This window comes from Rhea americana, unplaced genomic scaffold, assembly GCF_003343005.1.
Source record: "Rhea americana isolate MKP2758 unplaced genomic scaffold, rheAme1 scaffold_8, whole genome shotgun sequence".
Classification (NCBI taxonomy): domain Eukaryota; kingdom Metazoa; phylum Chordata; class Aves; order Rheiformes; family Rheidae; genus Rhea; species Rhea americana.
The window spans coordinates 6489086-6507965 of record NW_028186978.1 but is presented as its reverse complement, the minus strand read 5'-3'; the positions used below and the strand labels follow the sequence as shown (position 1 = coordinate 6507965).

The following is an 18880-nucleotide window of genomic DNA, read 5'->3' as shown; positions in this document are numbered from 1 at the left end:
CTTTTAATTCTCCTAATCTGCCAGCCATTCCAGTGATATGCAATTTAGTGTATACACAATAATACACGGAAGTAATACGTTTTCGCTGATAAACAGTGAGCTGGACCAAACAACTGTGAACTGCAGTTTGCTCACTCACYGTATGGCAACTTGAAAGGATGCTATTTATAGAAATCTTATTCACAAATAAACAAAAAGCATGTTTTAAAATGAATACCATTCACAGGATTGAACAAGCTCTTTTCCGGAGTATGATTTAATCCTCCCAAAATGCGCCTGCAGTTTGCTTACAGTCTTCACCCCGCACCGGGGTTCCGCAGGGGTCATCGCTCGCTCCCCCGGGCTCTGCATGGCCCCGAGGCGGGGCCGGGGCCGCCGCCCGCCCGCGGCTCTCCTGCCCGCCGGGGCGGAGGCGGAGGCGGAGGCGGGGCGGCCCGGCCAGGCGGGGCAGCGCGCTGCGGAAGAGGGAAGGAGCGGGGCGGCGGCGGGCCGTGGCGGTGTAGCGGCATGGCAGCGCGCAGCTCGGCGGCCGAGGCGGCGCAGAGCCGCGCAGCCGCGCAGTGGCTGCTCTGGGACAAGGTGAGGCGGCGGCGGCGGCGCCGTGTGGGGGGCGCGGGCGGCTGGGGCTCGGCGCAGGGCGGGGCCGCGTCCGCGGGGCCGTTGCGGCCGTTGGGCCGTTGCGGCCGTTGGGCCGCTCCCCTCAGCGCGCGTCGCCCGCAGCCGTGGCGGCCTTCGTGCGCGCGCCGCCCCCGCCCTTCCTAACGCCCTTTCCCGCCGCTGTGCCTTCTGCTTTGGCCTCGGTGCCCCTCTTTAATTTAAAAAAAGACATTCTCGATGGCTTCTGCRGAGCTTGACTGGTTCTTTGCATCTAGCTTCCAGATGTATTTAATTGAAACAAACCCCTTCTGTTGCAGGATAAATGTAGATATAAAGTATTTACGGCAGCACGATGCTGCGTTGTGCGTCTCTGAGGAGTATTGCAAACCCCTGGGTACCTCCGTGTTTTTGATACGCGAAGTAGCGCTTCCAGAAAGACCAGMGGGTAAACGTCACATCTTAAGACGTAGCTCAGCCATCTTCAATATTGGTCTCTTTAGTGTGTATGGAGAAGTAAAAACACCTTCCTGCTTCAGTAGTCCACGTTTCTAAAGGTCCCTTTTCCATAGTGGTGGTCTAGAAATGCATATGCAAGTGCTCCCGCTGCAGCTCCCGTATCCTTTATAGTAAGCTGCAGGCCTGTCTGCGCTGTGGGTGCTTTGCCTTTTTGTCCCTATGCATGAAACATCCCAGTTTGGCTCTGTTAGAATGTGTTTTGGACAAATAGTCCCAATTAGATCACTTTATGTGATTGCCCTGCGTTCATCACTGTACGCATGTAAGTGTTGTGCCATGTGCATATTTGGGAAGTGGTCTTCCACTTACTTTAAGATTGTCACTGAAAATACAGGGGTTTGRTATTAATTACACATTCTAAAGGACATAATCAGAATTACCTCCAATTTGTCGTGATTCCTCATGAAAGGCGAGTTGTGTGGTTATCTAATCAGTTGGCCAGTTTTGTTTTTATTCATTATAATGCAATGCCAAACCAGCTGCTCTTTCAGAAATGCTAGCATGTTGCTCCAAATCATGGTAAGGTTTTGTGTAAACTTTTTCAATTAAATTATGATTTTGACTAATTTGAAACAGCACCTTATTTCCATAAAATAACTTTCTTTGACTAATGCTAATTATATTCCTGTCTTCTGTTAAATTGTTCCTTTTTTTTTAATTGGTTATTCCGATTATTTTGGTAGAACCTGTTGAAATCTAATACAGCATTTAAATTTTTTTTTTAAGATTAGCTCTTTATTAACAATTGCACCTTTGACTATTAATATTTGACTGGTATGCAATACCTCATTACTGATTGCGCAAAAATAGTGATGCATTTTCATTTCTCAGGGAGCTCCTACAGTGTTTGCCTTGAGTAACCKCCTAAGCCCATTTAACCCTTGCCCATTTACTCTGATTTGGGAAAAAAAAAGTTGCTTTTTAATGTGGAGAGATAGGTTAATATTTAATGATGATAAGCTGCATGTTCCTTGCAAAATAAGTTTGCAAGAGCAAGCCCTTATGCATGAAAACAGTCATACTGGCAATTCCTGTGCATGTTACCAAGCTGTTTCTGTTGCTGTATTCATCACGTGTATCATTTTTTTTCATTCTTATAGTTATCAAACATAGAATTAGGGATAGAAGGTAGCTTCTGCTTTTATTAAAAATAAAACCTGTTTAGCCAATAGCTATTCCTCTACTTTAAAACTCTGTGGGGACTTTTGCACTGATGAAACATTAACAATAATTCTGGAAATGGTAAGTCTGGAACAGTCTCACTAGATTAAACAGACTTGGGCCCAACTTTACCATTACTTTTTATWCTGTTGTGGATATTTAATCATACTATTTTTATTGTATGAATTTTCATAGTACTCCCATTAAAATCAACTTTGATAACTTTTAGTGAGATTCTGACATTATCATAATGCAAATTWAAAAAAAAAACACTTTCTTTACCAAATGAACAGAATTAAATTAAGCTTTCTACAAGGAAGTGTCAGTTGTAGCAACTCCTAGAATGGTAAATTGGGATTAGATTGGAAATCAGTAATTCAGAGTTATATAATCATTTACAGTACCCAGAATCTTTTTTTTAGGAGAAAAAGAAATACAGGCAATATATGTATGTTTCTTTTCCCCTGTTGTGAGTCCAGCTTCTTCACAGACTTATGTTGACTTGCTGATTACAGTGTTATAGTTTGCTCATTAGCAGCAAAGGCTCTTTAGCTTTCTGAGTATTTATCAAACACGCCCCTCATTCAGCAATGGATGCATAGGCCAGTAATAGGGTAGAAGCCTACAAATTACGAATGTATTGTGATGTTCAAGAAAAACATGTTTTGTTAGTAGGTAGCCCAAACTACACGATCCCAGTGTGATGCACAGAACAYGTGTATCTTTGTATGCAGGTTTGCTCCTATGACTACTGTTAGRCAAGTTCTTCAGCATTTTCTAGAGCTGCAGAAAATCTTTTTACCTARGAATATATGCCTGCCTCTGTTGTAAGCATACTTACATTGTCCAAGAAATAAAGGCTATGATTTTTATGAGGTCCTTTGATTGACCAGAAATCAACTTATTATATTATTTGGAAATAATAATCTTTGTACTCCAGTGTGAAGTATGTGTAATTGTGACATGATTAACCTATGGAGTATGTTACTTCATTGCATAACACTGTTGCCTAGTGACTTGAGTGTGCCATCTGTTCTTTTGGCTCAGCAAGTTGCAAGGAGTCACACAAATGTAAAAACTTCAAATCCTGTATTATTAAAACTGAGATATTGGGGCATACAGGACTTATTTAGTTCCCAAGAGTAAAAAGAGAGTTAATAAYAACTGTATTATGTGAGCCATATTCCAAGGAAAGGAGAAAGGAACACTGTCATCATTCATAAGCATCCTGATCAGACCCTTTACATCACTCTTCTACAAAGTCATTATATTTAAGAATTTAGGTTTAGTTTGTAAACTTTCATTCTGAAAGCTTTCATCCTGATTAGATGWCTTTACAAGTATTACTTGCAAATATACCTCAGACTGTCATCATCTGTATTTCCTGACTTCTCTGGTTTTTCTTAGGGTTGCGTTAGCCAGCCTTTTAAGTTCTTGGGACAAGCACATAGTTTTTTGTGTGTTTTTTTTTTTTAAGCTCTAATTACATTACTATGGAAGTAATAAATATTTCATAATAATTGTCTAAATTGCTTTCTGGTACATTTCCTGTAGTTCCTGCATTCTGATGACAAACGTCCTCTGAAACTTCTGAGTTTGGGTTTTTGKTTTTTTAACAAAAAAAGTAGAATTCAAATATTAGCATTCTTGTCACTTCCCAAACTGTGGTATATATGCTGCTGTCAGACAGCATGTTCACTTAGCGGTGATATATTTGAAATAGGTAATAGCTGAAATTGTCCTGAATTGTGAAAGATGTGAAGATGTAGGAAGAGTTCTACAGTTCTTGAAGTGGTATGCTGTTTTATTCTGATGTAATCCAGTAGAAGAAATGGGGAAGAATGTCAATTCTATTAAGAAGCTTAAAGGAATTAATAATAAAGGGGGTTGAGCTTTTTCTAGATAATCTGAATTTTGTATCTACAGAATCCAAAAACTTACGCAATTGTGAAGCAACTGGTTGCTGAAGGAAATGCAGGAGAACTACAGAAATATTTTGGCTCACGGATGGAATTTGGCACAGCAGGGCTCAGAGCTGCCATGGGAGCAGGAATTTCTCACATGAATGACTTGACCATTATTCAGACAACCCAGGTATTGTGTTCATCTTTTAATCTCATTTAACTGGTCCTTTCTATGATTGGGAAGGACTAAGTTATGACAAGTAAATGGGTGTTCAGTGGAAGATTAAATGTTTAGCTATTTATCCCATTTTGATTTCCAGAAATCACTTAAATAATAGTAAAGTTAGCCGAGTACTGATCACTGAAAATGTGCAGAGAGAAGCTCGGAAGCCAATAAATTATCTTCCATATCTGATATGCAATTGGACTTTTACGCAGCTACAGTTAAGCTCCACAGCTCAAGTGGATCAGTTAGTTCTGTTGAAACAACTACAAAAAATGAAAGGTGGACAGCATTAGGCTAAACTTTACCTATTCTAAGTTTCAGCTTACATAAATGCAATGAATATATTTATATACCTATTATTACAGAGGTATTAAAGTAGATCTACTTTGTTTAAAAAAAATTAATCACTGCAGCCTGGACTACTATATCTCTTGTCCTAAACAGGTGTTATGATTAAAGATAACACTCAAAAACTGAAATATTGGCCCTTGTGATTGCTTCCGCATGTGAGAACTGAAAAAGTAAACAACTGAATCATTTCTCAAAATCTACAAATCAGACTAATTATTTTAACCCTTTCTGGAGTTGGTTCTGGTTTTTAGAAAAGTATGCAAATTCTGTCAGACTTCACTATATTGATTTGAAGGTTTTTGCTGTTTCGTGGTGTTTATTGGCCCTGGACAAGTTAAACCCAAATTCAGTTCATTGCTTTGTGTTTTTGTTTCACTGAGAAATCATCTTAATGCAAGGATAGGTTAAATATTAAGATTGGGTTAATGAAGTGGCTTTTTTTTTTCAGGGATTTTGTAGATACCTTGAAAAGAATTTCAGTGACCTGAAAAAGAGAGGAGTTGTGATTGGTTTTGATGCTCGTGCCCATCCTTCAAGTGGAGGAAGTAGCAAAAGGTACTTTTCAGGTATTACATAGATGTGTTACATAATTCATCAGTTTTAAAAGTTGCTTCAACAGGACTTTGCCTTTCTGTAGAGCATGTTAAAATGAGGGTTTTACAGTATTTTTATATTCTGTCAATGCCAAAGTAGTTCTTATAGTTGTGCTTTATCTGTTGGAAATAGGGAGGGAACACATTTAAATTGGTCCATGTAATAATTTGTCTTTTTTTTTCCCTCCCTCAAAGTGAGGGACAAATAAGCTGTGAGTTCTAGGCAACTAATTAGTGAGAAAWTGAATATATTTCCAAGGTACATTTTCTCGTTGTTTAGGTTTGCAAGACTTGCTGCTAATACTTTCATCAGTCAGGGAGTTCCAGTTTACCTGTTCTCTGATATAACACCAACTCCTTTTGTGGTAGGTTTCTTTATTATATCTTTTTTTTATATATGCACAAATGCTGTCAGATATTAAAAATTAGTATTTCTACTAAGGAAATCTAAGTAAACCATTTCTGATGCTTAAGCTCTAACTGTGATTAGTTYTATGCTTATTTAGCATATTTATCTTAGAATATCTACAGCACTAAAAGGAAGAAGCCGATTAGAATGTCTGTGACAGTGTGTGACATGTTTCATTTATGCTTTCAGGTTTATTTCTTGTATATGGCATCTCATAGTTTCCTGATTGTTGTGGAAAAGTGGTGGGAGTTCTTTGGGGAGCCTTTATATTAACCTGTTCTCTTCACCTGTGCTCCTTGTCCCTTGAACTCACCTTAGTCTTTGGTGCTCTACCCTGTAAAGAACCACTGTGCATTTATCCTCCGATTTTAGATCAGTTTTAGTTGAAACATACCTTGAACTAAATTGATTGTACAGAAGACATTCAAGCATAAAAATGAGCAAGTCTGAAACTTAAATTTTTTATTCTTTTACTTTTTTTAGGTGAGGGGAGGTATTCATCCAAAACAGTCTTTTCAAAAAAACAGGTTGTTAAAGTACAGTGGCAGTTACGCTGTTATAGAATGTATCTGCATTCACACCATCGGATCAGTAGATGTCAGTGCTGTGGAGCAATAGAGGGGGAAAAAAATTCCTCTCGAAGCAATAGTTTTGTCCTCCTTGATTCCAGTTGCTCCAGTGACTGCTGTAAACAGGGAACTTAGTGGGATGGATGGCATGCTTGTACTGATACAAATTTTGATAGATTTAGGATCAAACACTTCATAGGGCAGCTCAAACAGTGTTGCAAGAGCTACAGTTGGTTTCACTTTAAATAACCAGAACAAAATTCGAGAACTGGACCTCTGGTCACCAATAATGCTTAGTTTTTAACTCGCTGCTGTTTTGGACTAATTTATAATAACTCTCTCTAAAACAATACTTGATTGTGGTTTAGAAGGGAACCACAGGACTGCTCTTAAAAGACGGTATGGATGACACTGCTCCAGTTCTATTTCTCTCTGCTCTATACAGACTTCTCTCGGTTTTTTTAACAGGCTTTACCCCCTCAAAAACTTGAAGTCTCTCAAGTCATTCTACATTGTGGCAGATGTTTTCAGTTTTGTTCTATAAAAGCACTAGAGGTCCACGAAGCATCTGAAACAACWCTAAAAATATTTAAGCTAGAAGAACACAAAAAATAGCAATGGCTATGTGTGTAATATGTGACTGCCACTTGTTCCTAGAGGAGCAAGTACCATTTAGCTTCTGCTTTAGGGAGTCAGTCTGTAGGAATCCTGGTGGTCTTTTTATTTAGCAGTTTGTAACTATTGCATGTGAATGAGAGTAAAGCTTATCATATTTCTTACAGTTCAGATAACTTTCTATCATTACAGCCATACACAGTAACTCATCTGAAGCTTTGTGCTGGAATTATGGTTACTGCTTCCCATAACCYGAAACAAGATAATGGTTACAAGGTATTCCTATATGATATATTTTCTATTTATATGTTTTTTTTTCTTTTTTTCACATAGAAACRTTATCACATACTATTGTATATAGTTCCAATCATGTTACAGAATTGTTAGTTTATTCTTGAGATCTCTTTTTAGACATACATATTTAGAACCTGGTAGCATACTATACTGCTAATAACATTGATTAATATCTTAGATGCAAAAAGGAGGAAGGTAATACCAGTGCATGTTTTGGAATACTTTAACATATTAACTGATATGTTTTCAAAAAGCATTAATGGATAGATTCTTTTTTTATTTTTTTTTAAGATCTCTTCGTGTTTGAATCTGTAAAAAAAATGTGTGGAACCTAATGACTTGCCTGTACAAAACACTTTGAATGAAGTAAAGTAAAATTATAGTATTTACTATAATTCACCACCAAATTTAATAGAATAGATCTTAGCCAACAGAAAATAACAAAGCTATCTGTGTAATCCTGATGACCAAATTAATCTTTATGTCCTATATGTCACTTAGGTTTACTGGGAAAATGGTGCTCAGATCATTTCCCCTCATGACAAAGGAATTTCTGAGGCCATTGAGGAGAATCAAGAGCCATGGCCTCAAGCTTGGGATGACAAACTTGTTGACAGCAGCCTGCTACTTCATGATCCATATGCCACTATCAGTAAGGACTATTTCAAAGACATACAGAAACACTGCTTTCACAGGTAACTGCTGCTAACTGTTAAGAATATGGTGGTTTCCATTTAGTTTTAGATATGTCAGYATGGTGGCTTAAATTGATATAAGTCAGGGCAGCCATGTTCCTGCTGTATTTTCCAATTCCGTCTGTTCCCTGTTGTCACCTTATGTGGTAGTACTGGCAGCTATGTGGCCATGCAGTAAATTGGTTCATAAAGCTAGTCTGGGAGAAATCTAACTTAGCAAAATAAAATTTGTTTTTTGTTGTATCTTCTACCTGTTTTGCATGGTCGTGCATCAGCCAGTTGCTGCAGCAAGATTGGGAGTGTCTTGTGCAGAGAGCRAGCTGTGAATGTGACTTTCCTAAATTAATGTTGTAGAATCATATCTTTAAAATTGTCTTTAAAATGATGAGGGAAGCCAGGCTGTTGAGCTGACCCTGAAAAGAGGAGYTCTTGCTCTGTCATTCTGGTTTTGGATGTGTTCCTGGTACTCTTGGCAGCCTTGCCAAGTGATTCCTGTCACTTACTCAGTAAAATCTTACTCAGTAAATTAAAGTGGATGTTCTCTTCCCAATTAGGAAGTAGAGTCAGCTCATGGATTAGATGAGTAGCAACCTGTTTGATCTGTTCATTTAAAGTAAAATTTTAACCACCAGTAACCATGTTATTACTATTTTGCTAAAAACTTCGACGTCAGTATTACTAGAAGGCCAGGATTATMAGAGAAATGATGCTGCTTTTTCAGAATATGAGTTTAAAGTCTTTTTAGGAGTTTGAATGCCTTTATGTCTCTATTTTTACATTTTTCTCACAAAAGTGAATATATTCAAGGCTTAGTGCTGTAGGTTCACTGTGTCCCATCTTTGGAGTTAGTTTAAATACCAAAGTCAGGGATGTAGAGTCTTACTGGTCAGTTGCCTTGGTTCTCCACTTCCCTCCTTTGGAGTCTATAGAGTGGAGTCTATAGAGTCTATAGAGACGTCTTATCTAACAAACTGGTATGCTTGAATATACAGAGGTGAGAGATGAGGTTAAAACTTGTTTTTAAGCCACGAGTTTTAAAACCTGTCATCCTTATTTTTCATAACTTTAACAGTACTGTAGAATACTGAGTCATTTATATGATACTGAGTACCTGTTTTGGGAAGAGTGAAATTATATGTAGAATATTCTGCAAAACTAAATTTCCTATTAATCTGCTTGATTACAGGAATTTAAACAAGGAAACAAAGCTGAAATTTGTTCATACTTCTGTGCATGGTGTAGGTCATAAATTTGTGCAGTTGGCCTTCAAGGCGTTTGACCTTAGCCCTCCTTTTGCTGTTCCGGAGCAGAAGGATCCTGATCCAGAGTTTCCTACTGTGAAGTATCCAAATCCTGAAGAAGGCAAGGGTGTTCTGGTAAGTAAATAAATAAATATTTTTAATAGTTGTAATCTCTGTCAAAGTGTTTCCGTTCTGTCAGCAGTCATGGCTATGAATATTAATCAGAAGTACATTTTATTTCTCTTTTTGTATCCTTATGCTTGTCAAAGAGTTAGCTGGTATTCTTTCATTAAAATTTTTAACTCTCTATGAACCAGTCAGGTAATAATTAGCYATAATGTAAAACTGTATTTTGTTCTGCTTTCTAATGGAATGTGCAGCCTCTGTTCATAGAATGAAGTAGGTTTGGGAGTGTTTTTTTTAAAGRTAGTACATCTTCACAGTCATTTTTGAAATGTTTTAACAAATTACATCTGAAATATGAGGACTAAATTGTTTTGAAACAACAACAGGTAAAAACGTCTAACAAGTACAATCACTTGTTCTTGAAGGATCCTATTGAATCTAACTAGCTTTTAAATCAGACTGCAGAAATAGTGCAGTGTAGGTAAAATTAAATATCCTGAGTCTGTGCACTCTCCAGCCAGGCTTATATCCTGTGAATTGCTTAAATATAAATGAGGTTAAATTTAGAGAGACATAATGATTTTGTGTGTTCAAAATGAAATAGGGAAAGTTATATGAAGTCTGCAAGGAAAATAAATATATTATTTAGGTGAATTAATGCTCTTCTGGTGTTGCTTATCATATTTTCAGACGCTCTCTTTTGCTTTGGCTGAGAAGGATGGGGCAAAAATAATTTTAGCAAATGATCCCGATGCTGATCGACTTGCAGTGGCAGAGAAACAGGAAAGGTATGATAACAATGAAATAAAACCCATAAATATTGGACTTAAAGGCCGGACTAATTTGAGGGACTCTTGTTACCTGTGTTGCATAGGAAGATAGACAAACAGTCACAGTAGCTCTTTTTGGATCACAAGTGCATAGACGTGTTAGAGGACAGCATAGCACACCACAAGGAGGCAGTAAGTTAAAAACTAATTGATTTTAGACAATGCACAGAAGCCCAAACAAATATTTGACATTTGTTGCACTTGAGGTGTGCACAGAAACATATGAATTATTATGATTGTGCTATACCTTTCTAAAGGTAGATCTTCGGATGGAATTTTTCCACAGAAGACTGAAAAACATTCTTTTATATTGTGTTTATTAAAGAATAATTTATGAATATTCTACAGAGCCTATATAGTTTCATGATGACTTCAGGATCAGGGAAAATCACTGTTTGTTAACATGAACCCCTTATTTCTCAAATACCGTTACAGACTAAATATTGTACTGGATGAGGCAGGATAATTATTAGCTGATTTGGGCCTATCTTTCTCCTTCTCTTCTCAACTTATCTGCAAAATGCTATGTACCTACAGTTCACCTTAAATTTTGTCAGTGTTCAGTACTTTTCAGTATAGCCATTTGTTTTTGCATAGCTGATCCTTTTTAACTATGTATACCCTCTCAAAGACTGGCATAAAAAAGGTAAACTTGCTGGAACAAGAACTTCATATTTGTCATACATTTATACATGGAATGTGTGACCTGTAGGTCTGACTCAGTATTGTCATCCTCTTACTTCAGGCTTCCTAATATCATTTGCCTCTACAAATCCTTTGTATTTCTGAATAGCGTTATATTTGACTGAAAACAAGCTGAAGTACTGCACTTGACACCAGTATTTGCAGATACGGTGCTTCCTTTTCATCTAACTCGAAAAAGTAGAAAATAATCCGAACAGTTTTAAGTTAGAAATCTTAAATAAAAGTAAACTTAAGGCTTTCAATTCACAGAGCAGAATAAAGATTTACTGCTTAGCCAGGAGCAGAAAAAGCAAAAATGAATTTTCTCTTCATGAGAGCCAGCAGAGAGAGATGAAATTGTGGCAACGGTCCTTAGTACCCAAAGCATGAGAYGGGCACTTGCTATGTGTCCTCAGTTGTTGCTGATGAGACAAATATTTGAGTCTAAATCAGCTGTGCAAATTTTAAAACCTCGGGAAAAAGGAATCAGCACAAGTCTCCTTTTTGCTCACCAAATAACTTCTTTTAATCTTGTAGCAGATACAAAGATAGTGCAGTTGAGGGGGGAGGGATTGTCTTAACTCGTTATCCTCACCGCTTGAACATGCTCTTCTGCCTGTAGAAGAGGAATGGTCTAGTTTGAAAACTGACAGAATTATCTGAAACATCCTTGTTTGAGTATTTTTGCATGTGCTAGCATGAKCCACAGTTACTTCAGCAAAACTTTTATGTTCTGAAGATCTAAGTCAGATAACTAATCAAGATCAGAATTTATCATCTACTAGCACACCAACAAATAGAAAAGCATGAGAAAATAAACAGTCCTGTGTTAATTAGAAATGTGATGTTAGTCAATCAAAAAAATGTTCGATATGGCAAAAAAACTGGCATAAGGGTGAAATGGTGTTCTCATTCTTCTATCAAATTGTTCAGTCAGCCTTAATTCTCCTCTAACTTTAGGTTCTATGTCCTCCTCTCTAACATCTACTAAAGCTATTTGTATACTAATCAGAATATTAATATAGGCTTCTACAGTATCTGTACTTCTTCTTTGACAGAAGCTCCTGCTAGAGCACACTCTCAGCTAAATTGTTGCTGTGCATTACTTTTTGCCTGTTGGCATCAATAAATGCAGGAGACTGAGTCTGCTTCTCTTTCACAACAGGTACTGTTTCTGTAGGTCTTGATTTTTTTTTTTGTCAGTTTAGTAGTGTCTTTGTTCCCTYTCATGACTGAGATTTTGAGCAATTTTGACATCTGTCTCTTTTCCTGCCAGTAAGTCAATTTTTATATTTCTGAGAGTTTCCCATCTTCCTCAATGACCCATTGATGTATTTGTGATTAAATAGAAAGTATTTGTCACTTAGCCAAGTGAAAAATTCATCAATGAGAATTGTATTTCCTTAGCTCAGTGTTCATATTAAACATTTGTTTTAAAATTTGTAGCTGCAGTGGTTTTTTTTTCTTTTCTTCTTCTTTTTTTTTTAATATGTTGGCAATACCACTGTTACATCTTTATCTATACTCCTAAGTTGGTAAGTATGATGGAGGAGGAAGGTAACCATTCTAAAGTTATTTGGGTGAGGGAATTCTTTGTTCATAATAAAACATGTAGTATCTTGTTACTCTTATGTGTAATTCAAATACTTTGTCTTTATTTGTTTTCTTGTATGTAAGAATCATAGAAATTTTTTCAGTATTATCCTTTGAATTTGTGTGTGTGTGCGTATATACATATATATATATGTATATACATATATATACATATATATGTATATATATGTATATATATATATACATATGTATATATGTGTATATATATATATGTATAAACATTTTTTCCCCCCAGTGGTGAATGGAAAGTGTTTTCTGGAAATGAGCTAGGAGCTCTTTTAGGCTGGTGGATCTTCACTTGCTGGAAAAATCAAAATCAGGATGCTTGTGCCATTAAAGATGTCTACATGTTGTCCAGTACTGTTTCTTCCAAAATCCTGAGAGCAATTGCACTGAAGGAGGGTTTTCACTTTGAAGTAAGCTGTTGCATGTTATTCCATGTTTATTTCTTTGCTTTTTTGTACACTCTTACATGTTTCTAAAGTATTTGCTCCCCTCCCCATCTTCTTTCTCCTCCCACACATTGCTTTAGGAAACATTGACAGGTTTTAAGTGGATGGGGAACCGTGCCAAGCAGCTTATGGATCAAGGGAAAGCTGTTCTATTTGCATTTGAAGAGGCTATAGGTAAGAAAAAAGGAAAAAAAAGTATGTCCTGGTATCCTGTAAAATAATGAAAGCAGGATAACTGCAGAAATGGTCCCTTCAACACAGCAGACGCTTTTGCAATTCATATAATACATTTGGCTGATTGATATTACTAGCTTTCTTTAATCTTGCGTATCTGTTTAGCACCAAGTGTGGTGATACGAGCTTAGGATATATATCTTCAACAGCATTGCTAAGTAGACAGGCTACAGATTCTGCACACACTTGTATTTGTTTGCTTTTTTTAACAAAAAAACTAYTTTTAGATTTAAGGTTGAGTATCAGGGGGCTGAAATAGCTCAGCTAGGCTAGAAGAGCGTTGGACTAAAGATCTAAAGGTCCCTGGTTCAAGCCTCGGCTTCAGCAAGGGGGGGTCCTTGTTGCTGCAACCCTGTCTAACTTGCTATAGGTGATGCTGCTTGAGCAGGRGGGTTGGACTAGATGATCTCCAGAGGTCCCTTCTAACCTTACCAATTCTATGATTCTGTGCAYCACTGACACTTTCAAACTAAGCTTAAAACTGAAAGAAAACTCTCCTGCAAACAAACCATATTTGTAAACTCAAAAGACATGAACAAAAGCTATGAATAAGCGAGAAGGAAACTGTAAAGCTGTAGTAAAGCTATTTCCCRAGTATCTCAGTACTTGAAAAACAGTGAAAAAATGACTGTTTCATGGATATTTATTGGTACTACCATGTGTTGCCATGTGATGGTGGCATCACATGGTATTTGAGACAAATGCTATATTTAGATTTTCCTATCTTTCATGACAGTTCCAAAATTATTCAGGAATATGTATCCCTGAGATGACACAAATCTTTATCTATACTGTAAATCCACTTAATAGGTTGTTTCATAAAGTGTTGAAATCAACAATATTGATCAGAAGATACTTTTCCAAATCCCAGACTATATTGAAAATATTTTTCATTTAATTCTAATGTCTGTGGTATGAAAATATGTATTTCCCCTTCTAGAGATCTTAGCTTGGTTAACTTTTTTTCTCCTGTGTATTGTCTAGTTTCCTCATACAAATTTCTACTCATATAATTTTGTTTGTTTAGGGTATATGTGCTGTCCTGCTGTTCTGGACAAAGATGGTGTCAGTGCTGCTGTTATAACTGCAGAGATGGCTAGCTTTTTGGCAACCAGGAATTTGTCTTTGTCTCAGCAGCTGAAAGCTGTCTATGATGAGTAAGTTTGATTATAGTTGTCTAATTGTTAGATTTTTCTTCATTCCACATACTATGGTTAGTAAGACTCATTAGCAACCTAACATGTGAAGAAATAAAGTGTGGGAGTCTGTTAATAGGAATCTTCAAGAAAGCTGTGCTGTTTCATGGGCATGAATATGTTTGAGTTGATTGTATGTAGTTTTAAGGTATTTTCCCTCCAAAAAAAAATATTAGTTTACTACTTTCCTGTCAGTTAATGAGATTTTCATGTGATTTTTGTTGTTGATCTGGAGAGTTACTGAGAAGTTCTGCTCTTGACCACAACTGTCTCTGCTTCTTGCACAAAAGATTAATATTTTGGCCAGCAGTGCCTCTTGCTACATAAAAATACTGAACATGCAAAAGAATAATGGCCTCAAATAACCAGCGTATTTATGCTACCCATAGAAGCAAGTTTGCTTCTATCTTGTGTGTTGGGCTACTTCTCATTAATCTATTTTTAGCTCTCTCTARAATCAGGCTTTTTATTGTATTATTCCATCTTTCTTTTTTTGGTGGATAGTATATGTTGGCTGGTTTCTCTCTCTGCTTCTAAACATCAAGTTTTGAGCTGATTGAGCAGAACTCTATGACTGAACATAACTATTAACTGCATACAACTGGGTGTCCTTGTAAGAGATTTTAATATGAGGCATCACTCTTTGAGAGATGTTCACTATCCTCACAGATCAGAGGAAATCAATAGCTAAGGTGGCTATTGGATATCATGTCGAGGGGTTGGAAGGCGAGGTTGTTTGGTTTCATGTTGTTTTTGTTTTGGTTTTGTTTTGGTTTTGTTTTGGTTTTGTTTTGGTTTTGTTTTGGTTTTGTTTTGGTTTTGTTTTGGTTTTGTTTTGGTTTTGTTTTGGTTTGTTTTGTTGGAGCAGGTAGCACAGTTTGATAGATGTTCTCCCTCTGCCTTTCCTGTCTGGTAGAGACACTAACACAGGAATGGTAGAACCTGCGAAAGACTTGTAAACACCGAGGCTGGAGTTTTCCACCTCCAGTTTAGCCAGTCCTCAGATGACTTACCTGCATGCAGCAGCTTGCTCGTTGCTTCAGTTGTTTTAGAAGGAATCAAGCAGCAAAGGTGTGCTAAAATATAAAGCATGAATAAATTGTGGAACTTATTGCCACAGGCTGTCGTACATGACAGAAGTTCCCATGGGTTCAGGAAAGGAGAAAATAAATGTGTTACCCTCCAGTCATCTTATATTCCCTTCCTRTGGTGGTTAAATTCCTTAAATGTATTAATGACTTTTTTTTCCTAGTTTAGAARTAAACCTTTTTATTTTTAATCATTGAAAAGTAAAGCGTCTACAGACGCTTTAGAGTGTATAAAACAGAGCAGTTAAGGTGCTGAGGCTTTTTTAAAACATAAGGGAGAAAATTTGTGCTACAATTAGGTGATCATGAGTGTTTGTTCTTGCTCTTAAGAGATGTATCTTGTGTATGGTGTACAACTGTAGTAAGAAGAGTGCTTCTTCAACTCATTACTATTGTGTCTTGACAGATACGGCTTCCATGTTACCAAAGCTTCATATTTCATCTGTCATGATCCTAAAATTATTGAACAGCTTTTTGAGAACCTTAGAAACTATGATGGAAAAAACACTTACCCAAAATTTTGTGGCAGATTTAAGGTTTCTGGAATAAGGGATCTAACTACTGGATATGACAGCAGCCAGCCAGATCAAAAGGCTGTAAGTAGGTTTTTTATAATGTATGCAATCATAATGTATGTGTATTCAAATATCTATAAAAATACAAAGAGACACATTACATTCAATGCAGGGTCTTAAAATGATTCAGATTTGGGATGCTTGTTTTATCTTGGTTGTGGGGAATCAAGGTTGATTTGTTCAAGATGGCAGCCTGTAMAGGAAGGTAAGAATGATCATGCAATTTACCACAATTTTCACAGATTTTCTTTCTTGCTGTGACAAAATAATGCAAGATTACTTTGTCCAAAGTGTAAAGCTAAGCTGTCTGCTGAGATGTGGCTTTGGAGTCCTTAGTCTTCAGAATCTGTGTTTCTTCATGGGGAAGAAGAACCTATCACAGAGCTTTTTGATTGCAATCAAAATGTTGACTAGAGTTGAGATGAGCTATCTAGTAGTAATGAACAACCAGATTCCAGACTGAGGGTAAGACTGTCATTCGCCTTATTGTTTGTCAGAAGACAACAGTGATGAAGAAAAGAGAACAAAACTTACATAACTGATACATCAGTTAAAAGTGCTTACATCATAGGTTGCATCTCAAAGCATTACATATAGTCTCTTTTCAAACTTCTTAAAAGTTWTTCCTTCTGTTTCTAGATACTTCCCACTAGTAGAAGTAGCCAAATGATAACATTTACTTTTGCTAATGGAGGAGTGGCCACTATGAGAACCAGTGGGACAGAACCAAAAATCAAATACTATTCTGAACTTTGCGCACCTCCTGGAAACAGGTATTACCACTTGTAGGATTAAGGGTTGTCTAATAGTGGTTGTGTGGGGTATTTTTTATTTTATTCTTTCTGTGGGGAAGAGGGTTCTCTCATCAAATGTTAGTATAACAATTTTATTATTTTGCAAACAAATAAGTATCAAGCTTTAATTCTGCAAAACTTATTGAATCATTCTCACTGAAATATCTCTAAAATTGTTTTTGCCTTCAGTGAGAACAGAATACCTTTCTTGATAGTGCTTTAAATGAAAGTGGATATTTTTCCTCTATTTTATATATATATGTGTGTGTGTGTGTGTGTGTGTGTGTGTATACATATAATAGTATAGTTGCTTCAGATTTACAGAACTATATGTAAGGTGTTTGAATAGATTATATACCCTTACTACATTTAGTCATCCAAGTACCTTTCATTGATAGCCTTGGAAATCACTTAGTCTGGAAGATGAGCAACTGTTAACTGCTGTAATGGTTGTAATGCTTTCTTATAGATGAAAATTCACCTAAAAATACATTAGAAGTATAAAAGTTACTGATTTTATTAAATTGATTATTAAAGTACTAGAGCTTCCAGTCTGGCTATTCATGTATTTTAGATTATATTGTGGAGGTATGTTTGTCCATGGTCTTAAGTGCTTCCATGTACATCAGTTGGAAGTAAACATCAATGCATTATCACAAGAAGTTTTAAGAAATCAGGCATGTTCCTTTTGGCATTAGTAGAAAATGTTTGCCTAAAGTTAGACATCAGGTTTAGAATAGCCCTTAGACTGAAAATGTACATTTTTAGCTTCTCCATTGTGACACTTTTTTTCATATTTGTGTAAATTTTGTTTCTTAGTGACGTTGAGCAGCTGAAGAAGGAATTAGATGAATTGGTCAACGCTCTTGAAAAACACTTCTTTCAACCAGAAAAAAACAATCTTCAACGAAAGACAGAGTAAAATAACAAAATGGCTAGCTTAACTGTTTTTTTTTCTTTCTTACTTTTTTCTTTTTTTTCCCAAGCTTTAGAAATGCATTATTTAAGGGTTTTTTAGGACCAAACATCTGAGAATTCAGACTGAAAAGCACTTATGCTTTTAGTAAGATATATTCTGCATATTCTTGGGCCCAATATCTTATTTTGGAAGGGAATTATCTTTATCCTTAAAGGAACAACAACAACAACAAAATCAGTCTGTGAACTAAAAGTTGTCTGAAAATGTACTTCAGTCAAAACTTGTTTTAATTAAATACTGTAATATCCTATTTTCTGAAATGCAGTCTGTTTTTGTGTAGTCTGATAAGATTATGAAATTTTGTCTAGATTTAGGATTGTTTTTAAGGCAAGAGCTTCTGTTAACAAAAAGCACTGGAAGCCTATGGTGAAACTTTACCAAATTTGAGGTAAATGTTTCAATATAGTGATTATTTTTTCTTGGCGATTCTAGCCCAAGCAAGCAATAAATTCACAGTGAATTTGCCAGGAAGCTTTTATTTGCCTTGGGAATATGCATCATATTGCACACTGGAGATAGTAGGTGTACTAAACAGCTTTTCCTTAGAAGTTCTAAGCACGCTTTGATACCATGAACATCTTAAGACTGCATGTGTGTATACAGCCCCTTTCTGTTATTTCATTGAACTAAGTGTAATTAGGTCAATGTATATCTCAGAATCTTACTGTATGCTACCATGACTTCGTGCGTAACTGCATGTCTAATTTAGAGTAGAAGTTTACATTTCTTTGCATGCTGTCATCTGCACTTGTAGAACAGGAATGGGTTGTGTGAAAGTTACTAGTTAACTGTACTAAAACAAGTTTTTCTGTATTTTCAGTAGTTGTCTGGGGTATCAGTGTAGCTCTAACAGCCCAGTGCCTCTTGGATAAAGAAGCACCTTTGCCAGGACACTTAGAGTATCCTGTGGAAAATGACTAGTTGTCAGGCCAAGCATAGATCAGACTTAATAAATTGTTCATAAGGGAACAAACTTGTTGCCATTCAACATCCACTAAACGCTAGCTCACCTTTTTAGTTAAGACAGTCAGCAAAGACCATCTGATGTGAATTTTTGCCTTAAGGACTTTAAAATTATCAGAGGACTCAAGGGAAGGAGTAGTCCATGTACTATTCAGCTGTCATTTCACTTTCTCC

At 36.6% G+C, this 18880-nt stretch overlaps 1 protein-coding gene across 1 annotated transcript; it reads left to right on the top strand.

The window, feature by feature from the left end:
• The first annotated feature begins 449 nt into the window (after positions 1 to 449).
• PGM2 (phosphoglucomutase 2) lies at positions 450 to 18003 on the top strand. Its single transcript, XM_085322690.1, has 14 exons — positions 450 to 579; positions 4201 to 4368; positions 5204 to 5310; positions 5629 to 5713; positions 7134 to 7217; positions 7737 to 7930; positions 9117 to 9306; positions 9988 to 10085; positions 12661 to 12841; positions 12958 to 13051; positions 14139 to 14268; positions 15802 to 15991; positions 16610 to 16743; positions 17584 to 18003. Exons 1-14 carry the CDS (start codon positions 508 to 510, stop codon positions 17684 to 17686), a joined length of 1830 nt encoding a protein of 609 aa, XP_085178816.1. The 5' UTR covers positions 450 to 507; the 3' UTR covers positions 17687 to 18003.
• The last annotated feature ends 877 nt before the right edge of the window (positions 18004 to 18880 follow it).